At 47.5% G+C, this 13,944-nt stretch overlaps 6 protein-coding genes across 6 annotated transcripts; 5 read left to right on the forward strand and 1 right to left on the reverse strand.

Annotated features, from left to right (window-relative positions):
• Positions 1-3,102: 3,102 nt before the first annotated feature.
• Positions 3,103-3,639, forward strand: LY89DRAFT_728444 (uncharacterized protein; the record flags this gene model as incomplete). Its single annotated transcript, XM_018219264.1, has 1 exon — positions 3,103-3,639. The coding sequence occupies one exon, from the start codon at positions 3,103-3,105 to the stop codon at positions 3,637-3,639; it is 537 nt and encodes a 178-aa protein (XP_018076640.1).
• A 230-nt stretch (positions 3,640-3,869) lies between these two features.
• LY89DRAFT_680423 (putative ATP synthase subunit gamma, mitochondrial) lies at positions 3,870-5,187 on the reverse strand. The gene is made up of 6 exons (XM_018214078.1): positions 4,988-5,187; positions 4,875-4,934; positions 4,772-4,791; positions 4,254-4,722; positions 4,070-4,203; positions 3,870-4,017 (listed from the first exon to the last, which is right to left on the reverse strand). The coding sequence occupies exons 1-6, from the start codon at positions 5,067-5,069 to the stop codon at positions 3,892-3,894; spliced, it is 891 nt and encodes a 296-aa protein (XP_018076641.1). The 5' UTR covers positions 5,070-5,187; the 3' UTR covers positions 3,870-3,891.
• An 82-nt stretch (positions 5,188-5,269) lies between these two features.
• Positions 5,270-8,934, forward strand: LY89DRAFT_680424 (putative DNA topoisomerase 1). Its single transcript, XM_018214079.1, has 5 exons — positions 5,270-5,543; positions 5,704-7,550; positions 7,597-7,839; positions 7,888-8,337; positions 8,384-8,934. The coding sequence occupies exons 1-5, from the start codon at positions 5,489-5,491 to the stop codon at positions 8,522-8,524; spliced, it is 2,736 nt and encodes a 911-aa protein (XP_018076642.1). The 5' UTR covers positions 5,270-5,488; the 3' UTR covers positions 8,525-8,934.
• A 154-nt stretch (positions 8,935-9,088) lies between these two features.
• LY89DRAFT_680425 (ubiquinone biosynthesis hydrox) lies at positions 9,089-10,685 on the forward strand. The gene is made up of 2 exons (XM_018214080.1): positions 9,089-9,307; positions 9,360-10,685. Exons 1-2 carry the CDS (start codon positions 9,136-9,138, stop codon positions 10,649-10,651), a joined length of 1,464 nt encoding a protein of 487 aa, XP_018076643.1. The 5' UTR covers positions 9,089-9,135; the 3' UTR covers positions 10,652-10,685.
• A 586-nt stretch (positions 10,686-11,271) lies between these two features.
• LY89DRAFT_292864 (uncharacterized protein) lies at positions 11,272-12,053 on the forward strand. Its single transcript, XM_018206524.1, has one exon. The coding sequence runs from the start codon at positions 11,415-11,417 to the stop codon at positions 11,805-11,807; it is 393 nt and encodes a 130-aa protein (XP_018076644.1). The 5' UTR covers positions 11,272-11,414; the 3' UTR covers positions 11,808-12,053.
• A 443-nt stretch (positions 12,054-12,496) lies between these two features.
• Positions 12,497-13,893, forward strand: LY89DRAFT_292791 (uncharacterized protein). Its single transcript, XM_018206523.1, has 3 exons — positions 12,497-12,632; positions 12,662-12,849; positions 12,898-13,893. The coding sequence occupies exons 2-3, from the start codon at positions 12,760-12,762 to the stop codon at positions 13,780-13,782; spliced, it is 975 nt and encodes a 324-aa protein (XP_018076645.1). The 5' UTR covers positions 12,497-12,632; positions 12,662-12,759; the 3' UTR covers positions 13,783-13,893.
• Positions 13,894-13,944: the final 51 nt, after the last annotated feature.

A 13,944-nucleotide genomic window follows, 5' to 3' on the forward strand; every position in this document is an offset into this window, starting at 1 on the left:
AATGACAAATAGTGTCCGTTGTGTATCTGAGATGGCAATAAGATAAGCAAGCAAGATTGGTATGCTACGTTCGCTATTGTTCCTGGGAGGAGTTTATCAAGGTCGTAGTGAGACAAGTTTGGGAATGTCCAAACTCGAATCGAAGTTATCGAATTTGGGGGTGATCTGGGAATAGAACGTCAAGGTCGGAGATGCTTGGAAAAGTTGGAGTATGATGATTCCAAGAATATCTGAACTCGAATCGAAGCTGTTAATGAGTCGACCTGGAAATATCTTCTGTTCGAAAGTATGATCCGATCTCGAATTCAAGTTGTCAGGCTTGAGATGGTATGTTGCCAGGTTGTAATTTCAGTTGTTCCGAACTCAAGCCGATGTTGTCAAATGTTGAGATAGTCTGGAAGGATCAGAAGCCCTATTCAGAGCACGTCCGAAATCGAACCGAAATTATTGGGGTATCAGAATTAGACTGCTTTGATGAGTTGTTCTGGTGTAGTTCCAGGTGTTGACTGAACTCGAAGCGCTCGAATCGCATGAATCGCTCGAATCGAAGTTATGAAGGCGCCGGGATTGTGGTACTGATGTAATTCCTGGTACGTCTGATATCGAACCGAAAATATTGGGGTATCAGAATTAGACTGCTTTAATGAGTTGTTATGATGTGATTCCAGGTAGTGACTGAACTCGAATCGAAGTTATCGGGATGTCAGGACTGTGGTAGTGGTGCGATTCAGGTACGATTGAAGTCGAACCGGAGATATTAGGGCGTCAGGATTGAATTGCTTTGGTGAACTGTACTGATGCGATTCCGGCTACGTCCGAACTCGAGTCAAAGCTATCAAGCTCTGACACGGCCTGCGAATAGAATGTAAGGCTCCAAATGTTGATGTTGCGGTTGTGATAGAAGATATTGGGAGGTGGAGCGCAAGATGGAACGCAAAGAGGACTGGGAATAATGATAGATATGACGCACTGTGAATAAGATATTGTGGACGCAATTTGGAATGTAAGTGGTAAGACTGTTTGTTGGCTGCGGTTGAAGTTGTTTTGTGATGTGGTGGTGGAGAAAGAAAGAAAGAATCTGGAGGTCGCAAGGGCTTTAAATAGGTACTTTGAGCAAGCCTCCAGACGAAGCTAGTGGAAAGAGTGAATGTTTATGCCAGTTAATACGGAGTCGGTACCGTCAAAGAAGGAAGGAAAGGATTTGGCAGTTAAAGGGCTTTCAATAGATGATTCGAGCAAGCCTTCAGACGAAGCTACAAGCAGGAGTGAAGGGACATGTTATGTAACAACGAGATGGTACCGTTAAAGTCGGTGAATCTATTGCTTGGGTACAGCTTCGGGTTCTTTAAGACGTAAATGTGGTTGAGAGGAGAAGAAAATTGTTGAGATCTCAGAGTGTTCTTAAGAGTACGTTCGATGATTTACTTACTTGCTAGAAGTGAGACGGCAAATAAGTTTCATTGGGAGGAGCGAAGGGATCATTTAGTCTTGGCTGTGGACGGGATGAGAAGAAAGCTGTTGAAGTCTTAGAACAATTTTCATTGGCTCATTTGCTTATTTACTTGCTCACTAGAAGTGAGACTGTACGTAAGTATTATTAGAAACAGTGAATGGACACTAAGTCGTGGTTGTGATTGAGATGGGAAGATGTTGAAGTGTGGCAGCGTTTTCAAATACTTTGCTTGTTCGCTTGATTACTCGCTTGGTTGCTGGAGGAGCTTGCAAGTGCTATTGGACGGAGCGATGTCCTTCTTGGTGTGGTTGACAAAAGAATAAGGGCGTTAGAATCTCAAAGCGTTCTTAGATAGCTTTTTTGCTCACACAAGGCCGCAAGTAAGTGGGATTTGGGAGGAGCGATGTCCTTAGGATGCTTAAGTCTTGGTTGTGGTTGAGATGAGAAGAAGTTTATTGAAGTCTCATCGTGATCTTAGATAATTTACTTGTTCAATTGCATACCAGGAGCAGGACTACAAGTAAGTGCTATTGGAAGAACCAATGTCCCCAGGATCTTGAAGACTTGACTGTAGTTGAGAAGAGGAGAAGGATGTTAAACTCTTGGAGCGTTTTCAAATAGCTCGCTCGTTTGCTTGCAAGTTCACAAGAGGCTGCTAGTAAGTGCGATTAGCAGGAGCCGACCACATCTTTGATGATAAGCTAGATGTTAAAGGCAGGAGAATAAACTACTTGAGACAGCAAGCGACGATGTGTCCCAGAATCGAAGGAGCAAGCGTCTGGGGATGGGAAGATGGAAAAGTGAAAATAGTTGGCGAAGACATTATTCTGGAAGTAGTAATTGTCCAAAGACAAAGAAGTGAATGTCGGGGCTATTGACAAACAAGAGCATAGAAGCTTTTGAACAAAACATCAAGTCAGGAAGTGATGGTGTCCAATAATTGAAGAATTCAGAGTGCTCTGGTTGCTTCTGGATGGGTGGAAGCACTTTGATGATTACAAAGGGGGATTCATTTTTGTTGCTTCAGGTAAGCTAGGGGGAAAACCAACCTACAAAGCTCTGTCCATATGAAAGTGTTTCCCTGATTTCAACATAGCATCTAAGCATCTACTCTAACACTTGAGTCAGTTGTCAGCTGTCATCGAGTGGGTGAAAGTCCTTTGGTCAGCAAAGAAGGAAGCATTAAATACGGAACACTGGAAGACCAAGCAAGAGGGAGAACGAGTACCAAAGAACACAGTAGAAGACAGAAAAGCCAAAGGTCGAAAGTGCCAAGGTGATGCTGGAATAAAGAGTCGGGGTCGATAATGGGAAGATAATGCATCTTTGACAGACATGAGGTTGTCTTTTACGAGTCTTTCATCATTATTTGGTATGGCTTGTTGATTGCTAGAAACTTAGAGGCACGAGATTTCGAACAATGGAGAGTTGTGGATGCTTGAGACTCAGCAGAAGAGGAAACTGAGCGTCTTTGAGAAGCATAGTTGCACGTTATGCAGCTATCAAAACCAGAGATCAGAGCAGGTATAGATCTCAGAATACGCTGTGGAATGACTCAGTGTCGTGATTCACGTTCTAATTCACTGTTAGCAGCGTACTATATCAAGAACGTGTGACACGCTCAAAAAAATTCATACCATCTCCTCCCTATGGACAACGTGCCTCTTCAATACAGATTCTACCACACTTGTGGCCACATCGGCCTCGGTTCCATGCTGTATACCACACCTTCTCAAGCTCAGCCATCAGATTCGAGTATTATACCAAGGACGATTCCGATCTCGTTGTCATTCAATTGTCCATTCTGCTCAGCACCTCAACTCCAGGTCAATGGCGAAGGAGTTCTCGCTATCCTCGGTTCGTCCCCGGTATCTCCATTTCCGAACGATTGGCACATCATCCGTGCTTGTGCTCTTGAAGACGTGAAGCCCGAAGAGTGGTCGTTAGCACATCTACCAGGAGGGATACACAGACATATGGCATGGATTCCCGAGCCCTGTGGGGAGGTGGGAGCTATCAGGGGAGTCGAAGGGATGATGAGAAGAGGGCTTGTAGAGGAAGAAGTGACAACGGTTGTCTCGTGTTCTTGGCGCCATCGAAGAGGAGACCCCTTCAGAAGCCGATTTGCGGGGATGGTGTCGCAGATGAATGCCGCTTTGTTGCCTGGTGAACATGTTGTGAACTAGCTGATCATTGCATAATCAAGGGTTCTCGTTGCTTTGAAAATATACTTGCCCCTTGAAACTAGCAAAATATTCAAACCTGGTGTGTACTTCGCTTCAAGAAATGACAACTTCTGTGATTAGATAACGAATAATATGGTGGACTTGAACCTTCAGCTCGATGCAATATCTTTATTCATTGGTACAGAAGGAAATCGATTCTACCAGGCCTAACGAAGACCAGCAGTTCTCTAGACTACATATGCACAGATTCCCTTACTCTTCTGACGCTGCGGCACCCGTGATAATCTCAACCAATTCACCAGTAATAACGGCTTGACGAGTTCGGTTGAACAGAATTTGGTATTTGGTGATCATGTCTCCAGCGTTCTTGGAAGCGTTCTAGGAAACGTCAGTATGTCGAAAATATGTAATTCAATGAAGCAAAACATACATCCATGGCATTCCGGCGAGCAGATTGCTCACAGGCGTGGCCTTCAGCAAGAGCCCAGAAAAGGGAGTTGGACAATGCGTATTCACGGAGATTGGCCAAGGCCTCATCATCAATCTCGAAGGCAGAAAAGTTGGCTACGACTATCATCAGCATGAGTTCAGAGTATATGATAAAGGAACTTTACGAGAGTTGGCAATAGCTTCCTCTGAGAACGCCTCGATAGGTGTTGCCTCGTAACTGGTGGCATTGATGAATTTGTTGTAGACAATCTGGATTGAGGCATAGTCGGTAGGTAGGAGAGAAACCTGGTCGGCGATGGCTTGAGCATCTGCGAAGGTGGGGATGTCCTTTCCAACGCCAGAGAAGCTCAGAACAATGTTCCTGCTGCTTGAACGACCCAGTTGCGCCTTGCACTTCTCACCCAATACAACGATGTCGGCATCTGGTGTCTCGGCAAGCATTCTGCGGACACGCTTGCTCAATCCAGAGTGGATACCACCACAGAGACCCTTATCAGAGCTTGCCACAATGATCAAGGTCTTCTTCCCATCTCCCTCAAGCGGCTTGGTCTCGGCTTGTTCGAAGACGGTGTTGGATGTCTGTCCGTATTGTCGTGATTCGGTCATGGCACGTTGGGCGCGGTTCAATTTGGTCTGCACACTGTTAATGCCATATTGGGTGGGGAAGTCAGTTAGATCGTACTGAAGCGACAACTTTCATAGCTATGCGGATTGTAAGTTAGTATATTTTGACCTTCTTTTAGAAGTTTGGAGATTCGGCAGGGCCCAAAGTCTGGATCACTCACTGTTCGTGATCTTCTCGATGTTGCGGATGGACTTGAGACGCTGCTCGATTTCTCTAAGGGCCGCGGGGATGTCAGATTCATCGTCAATGACTTGGGGAGCTTCCTGAGCTTACTGGCGTATGTTCGTGGAGCAGCACTTTGGCTAGAAGCCGCAGCTCCTGCCCTCAAAGCTGGTCTGGCAGCCCTCGAAAGCATCTTGGTGAACAAAGGGAACAGAAGCAGCCTTTTCGAAATGAGACTCAAGTGACCACGAGTTGCGTCGAGGTTCAATTGAGGATCAATGGATTGTTGATTGCTTTCCGAACATCAAAAGGTCGGAGTTTTGCGGCTGCTTGTAAAAACCGCGCTAGGCTCGTCTAGTCAGGAATCTCGACAAGAGCAACCCAACCCGACTTTTACACTTCTTTTTCTTTTGTATGTCAAGACGCCTGCTCTCGCTCTTCAGGCACAAACTCGAACTACGCCGACTGAATCTCATTTCCTTTCATACTTCTCCACTCCTGGGCCTTAAAGGCCTCCCAGAACGCGTCGACACGTGGACAATCCGACGTCTCAGCTCACATACACAAATTCACCCGAATTCCTCAACTTCAACTGTGCCACCGATCACAATCATGGCGTCAGACTCCTCAGATGACGATATGCCCTTGGCTAAGAGCAACGGCCGTGGTGAGTCTTCCACTTTCTTTGCTCAGGCCTAGCCTCGGGTCCTCCCTCAGGCGCAACTCGAGAATCTCTTTTCTTAAGATCAACGCGCCGAAAATTTCACATCGTTTGACCTCATCATCAGCACCGTATCTGAGTGCTAAGCTTACTTCAATTTGAACAGTCTCCGAAGCCCACATCTCCAAAGCGACGGACAAGAAGATGGATCAGGCTGGCAGCTCAAAGTCAAATCTTCCTGCCGGCATCAGTATCCGCAATGGCCCAGTCATTGATGACGAGATGGATGTTGACGCGCCAACTACGAATGGTCACGCAAAGCGCAAATCTCGCACGAGTACCTCCAAAGCTGTCAAGTACCACGACGATACCGATGAAAGTGATGACGAACCTTTGGCGAAACGACAACGAACCACGCAGAAGCCCGCAGACTCTGATTCCGATGATGAACCCCTTGCCACGAAGAAGAAGCCTGGAAAATTACCCCCTAAAGCCAGCGAAACTGCGATTGGTGACTCCTCAGATGACGATGATGAGCCTTTGACCGCGAAGCTTGCCAAGACAAAGGCATCTATCGAGAAAAAGGCTGAGAAAGAAGCTAAAGCCATCCGCGCCAAGGAGAGCAAAGCCAAAAAAGCAGCCCCCAAGAAAGCCAAGAAAGAAGACTCCGACAGCGAGGAAGAAGTCAAGCCTAAGGCCAAGCGAAAATCGAACGGTACCGCTACAAAGAGAGCCAACGGCGTCAAGAAGGAGGAATCTGACTCTGATGCTCCATTGGCTAAGAAGGCCACAGCTAAGAAGGCGAACGGAAAGGTCAAAGCCGAGCCTGCTGGAACTCCAACCAAGAAAGGCAAAGGCAAGAAAGAGGATAGTGTTGAAGAGGAGGATGAAGTTTATCGTTGGTGGGACGCGCCGAAGAAGGAAGACGACAGTGTCAAATGGGACACCCTTCAACATAACGGAGTCGTTTTCCCTCCAGAGTATGAGCCACTGCCAAAGAATGTCAAGCTGCTCTATGATGGAGTTCCGTTGACACTGTCCATCGAGGCCGAGGAGATAGCTGGTTTCTTTGGTGCTATGTTGAGTTCTACGCTCAATGTTGAGAACCTTACGTTCCAGAAGAACTTCTTTGAAGATTTCACGGCAGAGGTGAAGAAGACTGGTGGAGCCCGAGATCCTGACGGAAACAAGGTTGCCATCAAGGAATTTAGTAAGCTCGACTTCAAGCCAATCTTCGCCTACTATGATGGCAAAGTCCAAGAGCGCAAAGCACGATCGTCCGCCGAGAAGAAGGCAGATAAGGCTGCCAAGGACGCCATCGAAGCACCATATACTACTTGTATTTGGGATGGTCGTAAGGAGCAAGTCGGTAACTTCCGAGTCGAACCTCCCGGACTCTTCCGAGGCCGTGGTGCACATCCAAAGACAGGAAAAGTCAAACGAAGAGTTACCCCCGAGCAAATCACAATCAATATTGGTAAGGACGCTACAGTTCCAGCTGCCCCGGAAGGTCACAAATGGAAGGCGATCCAGCACGACAACAAGGCTACTTGGCTTGCAATGTGGCAGGAGAACATCAATGGTGCCTACAAGTATGTAATGCTTGCAGCCAAGAGCAGCATCAAGGGTCAGAGTGACTTCAAGAAGTTCGAGAAGGCCAGGGAACTGAAGAAACACATTGACCGTATCCGAAAGGATTATACGAGAGATCTCCGTGCCGAGCTCATGGCCGATCGTCAGCGAGCAACAGCTGTATACTTGATTGACAAATTCGCTTTGCGTGCCGGGAACGAGAAGGACGCCGAAAACGAAGCAGAAACCGTGGGTTGTTGTTCTCTCAAGTTCGAGCATGTTACTCTGAAACCCCCGAATACGGTTATTTTCGACTTCCTTGGAAAAGACAGCATCAGATTCTACGACGAGGTTGTTGTTGATGAGCAGGTCTTCAAGAACTTGAAAATCTTCAAGAAGGCCCCCAAGAAGGAGGGTGACGATATCTTCGATCGTCTTAATGTAAGTGCAGTATGCTCCGGCAGAAAACGTATTCTAACGTGTCCAGACTACCCAACTCAATAAGCATCTAACCAATTACATGCCTGGTCTTAGTGCCAAGGTTTTCCGTACCTACAATGCTTCCTTCACGATGTCGACCCTTCTCAAGGAATTGCAGAACACCAATATTTCTTTGCAAGAGAAGGTGAAACTTTACAATGACTGCAATAGAAAGGTTGCCATTCTCTGTAATCACAAGCGTACTGTTGGTGCCAGTCACGAAGCTGCTATGGAGAAGATGACCGACCGAGTAAGTGAAATTCGGATGTTCTGTCACGTCTTCTAACGCCCCCCACAGATCAAGGGTCTTCAGTACCAACAATGGCGCATCAAGCAAATGATCCTCGACATTGAGCCTAAGCAGAAGAAGAAGAAGGGCGCCAATTGGTTCGAATTGGACGACGATCTTGACGAAGCTTGGATTCTCGAGCATCAAGCTTTCCTTGTGAAGCAGGAGCGCGAGAAGATTGAGAAGAAATTCGCCAAGGAAAACGAAAAGCTCGTTACTGAAGGACAAAAGGAGATGAAAACAAAGGAGCTTACCGAAAGACTTGGAGTTGCAGACGATTTGGAGAAGAAATTCAAGAAGGAGAACAAGACCAAGAAGATTGAAGCAGATGGTAAAGGCCCAACAGTTGAAAAGTTGGAGGCCAATATCAAGAAGCTTGACGAGCGCATCGCCACCATGAGACTCCAGGCCGAAGACCGAGAGGGCAACAAGGAGGTTGCGCTCGGTACGAGTAAGATCGTAAGTACATGCACCTACTTACTCTGGCCTTAACTAACCATATCAGAACTACATCGATCCTCGTCTCACGGTCGTCTTTGCCAAGAAATTCAATGTCCCCATCGAGAAATTTTTCTCCAAGACGCTCCGAGACAAGTTCACCTGGGCCATTGAATCAATTGAAGATGAGGATGACTGGGAATTCTGAGCAATCGTCGATTTAGTTCTTCGTTTCTAGTGCCGCTATACACCACCGTCACTGGGAAGAGGATTCACACGATCATCGGTGTTATATCATTCTTTCAACTTTGACTTTGCATGCATTTACACGGAGGAGCGTGGAGGCCAAAATCGCATCATTTAGCGTTCAGGATGGTTTCACTTGGGGTCCGACTTATGGGGATTGACAGGATAGGATCTCCCAGAACTGAACCTTCATGACACTTCCTCTGAAGACTTGGTTGCTGCTGCTTATCCATATTGCCAGTTCTTGAGGAAGTGCCACAAAGCTCTCTCTCCTGGCATCTCGCTGCTTTCTAGAGCGAACCCAGGATAGTACATTTGACACGAATAGATGCACATAGCTAGTGAGCAAAATAGAAATCAATAAACATGCGTTCCTTTCCTTGCAAATACGCCTAACTCTGTGAAAGTCTTTGACTCTCTCTTGATTAAGTACACCTACTTCAATCTGACCCCTGTAATAAAGCACGTGATCTCGATTAAGCTCTATCCAAGCTCCAGAAGTAGCTCCCTCGAACCACTTCCTACAGTTTTCTTTGAGTTCAACAGCAGAAAATGAATGGGACAATGAACCCAATGGCACAAGCTCTACGCTTCCGCCAGCTCGGTGTCTACGTCTGCCATAGCTGTTCCCGTACCTTGAGACGGCAACGACGCAGCTATGCTACCACTGTGCAAACACCGGACATCTATGATGTTGTCTGTGTAGGTGGCGGTCCAGCTGGACTCAGCCTGCTTGCAGCTCTGCGTACCTATCTCCTCCATAACCCTGCCTGAGACATTTCTAACGTCAATCCCAGGTTCCTCCCCAACAACAGTAAATCTGAAGGTTGCCCTTGTTGAATCTCAAGACCTTAGCAAAACACGCCCTTTCTCTTTACCACCGACTCAGTTCTCAAACAGATGTAGCTCTCTCACACCTTCTTCGCTCCGTTTCCTCGACAGTATAGGAGCTTGGAAACATGTTCAAAGAGATAGAGTCCAGGCGTATCAGGAGATGCAGGTTTGGGATGGAGTTACGGGGGCGAGGATCGAGTTCGACTGGCCGGCTGAGAAGGCGGGGACTACGATTGCATATATGAACGAGAACTTGAACCTCACCTCTGGATTATTGAAGCGGATTGACGAGATGGGAGGAGTGGATATGTTAGACAACCAGCGCGTTGAAGATATTGTGTTTGGAGAAGAGAGTGAGGATGTAGATCTGAGCAGTTGGCCGGTTGTGAAGCTAAGTGGAGGAAGAGAACTGGCTGCTAGATTACTTGTTGGCGCTGACGGTGCGAATAGTCCTGTCAGGGCATTTGCAGGCATTGGAAGTAAGGGGTGGGATTATGATAGACATGGAGTGGTGGCAACGTTGGAGCTGGAGGGAAGCGGATGGGGAGGAGAGGAAGTCAAGACCGCATATCAAAGATTCTTGCCTACGGGGCCAGTGGCCATGCTACCGATGCCAGGAAACTATGCGACTTTGGTTTGGTCAACTACTCCGGCATTGGCGACTCATTTGAAGACATTGAGTCCTAGGGATTTCATCTCTATGGTTAATGCCGCTTTCAGGTTGTCGCCGGTGGATTTGGCATACTTGCACACGCAAGCTTCGGGGCAGACGGAGGAGGTAGCTTGGCGAACACAACATACAGGTTTCGATGCTCAAAGGATACCTCAGCTGGTAGTAGGGGTTCAGGAAGGAAGTGTTGCATCATTTCCCCTGAAGCTACGACACGCTAATACCTATATCGGGGAAAGAGTGGCTCTTGTTGGAGATGCTGCTCATACAATACATCCTCTAGCTGGTCAGGGACTAAATCAGGGACAAGGAGATGTCGAAAGTCTGGTAAAGACTATCGAATACTCTGTCAATCATGGGCAGGATATTGGCGTCCAGATGTCATTGGAATCCTACAATGCAGACAGATATGCGGCTAATCATATACTGCTTGGCGTTTGCGACAAGCTTCACAAGCTATATGCTGCGGAAAGCGGACCTCTGGTACCGCTAAGGAGTATTGGGTTGCGAGCGGTGAATGCTTTGAGTCCTCTGAAGCATTTCATGATGTCGCAGGCCGCTGGCACAGGAGTGAAGATACTATAGAAGTATAGTGAAGTCTAATATATTATGATACGACAATTCATAAGACGTGCATGAGCATTGACAATGTGAAAGTGATCACGGAGAAAAAATTGCGCTCTTCTGCTTTGGCCGATTTTTGAGATGAATTATGTTATGCACGGGTATTTTTGGCGTTCGTGATCTTCGAGATCTTCCCACACGTCAATGCGGATTGTATGATGTTCATCTGGAAGAATAATATTGAGTAATGTTATGGGTCCCGTGGATATTTGGTACGCACAATCTACAATACATGATGAACAATCTGCAGTACATGAATTGTACCTGGAAACAAACTGGAGTACATGCCCAGGGATGAGTGCAGTTGCATGAACAAGTGCAGACGACAGACCAATTCGGTACTTAAGTGAAGTGCAGAGCGGAGTGAGTGGGGAGTTCGGATGTTGACAGCTTGGAGGCTACGAGAGTTGGGAAGTTCCTGGCAGAAGCTGTGGTCCATGCATTTTTATTGCCTCAATCACCTTCCGCTTGCAGGAATCCTTCTCCATTGCCTCTTGAAGGATCTTGACTCTCGACTTGTGAGAGGCTCACTGAGAGGTTGGTTAGGTTAGCTGCCCAAGCTGGCCGAGTGGACCGAGAGACATATGTCTCAACGCTCTGACTTGGAACGGCGCAACTTCTTCAACAGCGGAAACGAAGGATCCAAAACACGTCAAAACATTCCCCAGTGAAGAGAGTTCGGCTCTCACGACTCACATCTGCTATTGAGTACTGTAGGCGAGTGATGAGATACGGTCCGCTGTCCTCCGTTGTGTTGTCTGTTGTCCGCCGTCTGCTGTCTCATCCTGTCTACTTGCTGTCCTCCGTATTTCATAAAAACAAAACTATACATATGTTGAGGTACAGGAAGAAGCACAACGCACCGCTCCTGTGTCAGGCCGGCAGCTTTATGCAAGCTGGGCGTTTGGGGATCTTCACACCCTGCACAACAGTGCCGTCCGTGTTCACAAACTCTTCGGACGAACCTTGCCCACCAAACTCGACATCGCATCGCATTACTACGGCGTTGGACCACAACTCTTCACAGCTGCGCCTCGGGCAATTGGTGACGGTGCGGAGAGAAACGGCGGCCGGTTGGTGGCATCGACATTGCGCACAGATGGTCCTCAGACGTTGAGAAGCAGGAGAAGCGGTTCGTGCTGACTGGCAGCTCGAGAAAGCGAGCAGGGAGGTTCACCACATCCATGCACCTCGTTGCACTGGCTCGAATGTTTTGTTTCTCTCCACCCACGACTCAAGCAGCTTTGCGTTCACCTCCACACCTGGCCGATCTCCCACAGAAATTTTCTGCGAGATGAGCTCCTATGGCTCATTTCATGCCTCTGGAGGGGTCTTTGCTCCCTTGTTCATTTCCCATGTACCGGTATGTAGCCAGGGTATGATAACAAGTCTGAATGCTGAATGCACGCTCGAGTGAGCATTGCGCGCATTGAGGGGGCTGGTGGGTAAGAGACCAACGAACCGAAGCTGGGACATTAGTTGCTTCTTCTTCTCTTATAACTCCTGGATGCATTCAGAAGGCTTTATGTTTCTGCTCTGTTTTCGATCTCGTCGGAACTGTCTAATTACCCGCGTGTGCTGTATAATTCGTTTTCTCATCCACCGCAGCCATGTCGAGCCGTCGTCGTTCCTCCCAGTATTCTCTCTTTCCAAATTGCTCCTCGCCTCTTGCTGAAATTTGTACAAACGCAAAGTCCCCAAGTCGTCATTCTTCAGTATCCTCTCGATCTTCCCGCACATCACGGAAATCTGCAGATCTACCCTTGCGAGACATTCGGGTAGCTGCTACAAACGAAGAAAGTGACAATACCATTGACCTTACCGACAAACAAGAATCGAAACAATCTAACAATATGGACCGGTTAATTCCTCTCAAACTCGAGAACGGTCCTGCTACAAAGCCACGTACAACTCCGCCATCATCACCCTCCTTTCTGTCAAAGTTCTCATCAATCCCTTCGTTTATGCCAGAATCTCCAAAATCTTCGAAAGCGTCAAGAAAAGCACGACCCGGTCCTGTCAGCGATTTGACAATATTGCCCTATACCCCAGAGGAGTGGAAGAAAGTCATGGAGGAGGTCAAAATCCTATATTCGAAGGGACAGTACAAGCACTGTGCGGTGCGATGCAAACAGATTCTGGACAATGTTAAGGATCCTGTAAGTGGCTTGACTTGATATCAAGCTCAATGTACTAACCATGCGTAGCACCAAGTACATCCTCTGTACTCCATCTACCTTTCCTTTTTCGCTGCCAGCTCCCTGGAAATGACTGCTAGTACTCTCCACAACCACTCCAGCAACAAACTTCCACTATTCCAAGAATCACTCTTCTTCTACAAGAAAGCCCAATTCACTGTCGACAACGTATCCTTCCACACACCTGCCACAAGTCACCACTCCAACGCATCCATCACCTCCAGCGTCCGCTCTTCAGTCGACTCCATCTTCTCCTCACCCACCAATTCAGCTCGCTCATCCGTCGTAAGCTCACCAACAGACGACAACTCCCTCCCGACTCACAAACGCACCATATCCGCCTCCTCAAGCTTCTCCAGCCTCTCATCCAACCGCAAGAAGAAAGTCTCCTTTTCCATCGACATCTCAACCTCCATGTCCTCAGATGAATCCGAACAAGAAGCTCCCCCAGCGATCGAATCCTCGCTCCTAGATTCCTTCCCTGCTCCACCCACTCAACCAGATCCTACGATTACCAGCACCAAGGATTTACAGCTGCAGGAACCGCAGAGCCTTTCCATTTATCTCCTTACGCAGTCTATTGCGAGATATAAATCGCACCTCCGAGATTTGTCGATACAGCTCGAGTACCATATCTCGAGCATCCACTCGCAAATCGGGCATTTATCTTTAGTTCGGAAGGCTAGGAGAAGCAACTTGCCTACGCAATTTAGCGATGCTGAAGAGCGGAGTTTTGGAGCGATGAGCGGGGTTAGTAGAGAGGAGATGTTGAAGGTTGAGTTGAGGGAGCGGATTAGGAGGCTGAAGGAGACAGGGTGGAAGAGAGAGAGGTTTGATGGGGAGAGATACAGGGTGCTGTGTGAGAAGGCTCTAATGGAGGCTAGGGAGCGTTGAGATGGATTGAAGAAGTGATGAGTTTCATTTTGTACGAGATATGACCAGATGACACGAGAACAGATCGAGATGAGATTGATGGCTGCCAGAATGGCATGAATATACCTATGTATGCTAGATGCTTTTGTACTTAGCGTTTCTTCTACTTTCAACAGTACAAAT

The sequence above is a fragment of the Mollisia scopiformis genome, assembly GCF_001500285.1.
Source record: "Mollisia scopiformis unplaced genomic scaffold LY89scaffold_3, whole genome shotgun sequence".
NCBI classification, from domain to species: Eukaryota; Fungi; Ascomycota; class Leotiomycetes; order Helotiales; family Mollisiaceae; genus Mollisia; species Mollisia scopiformis.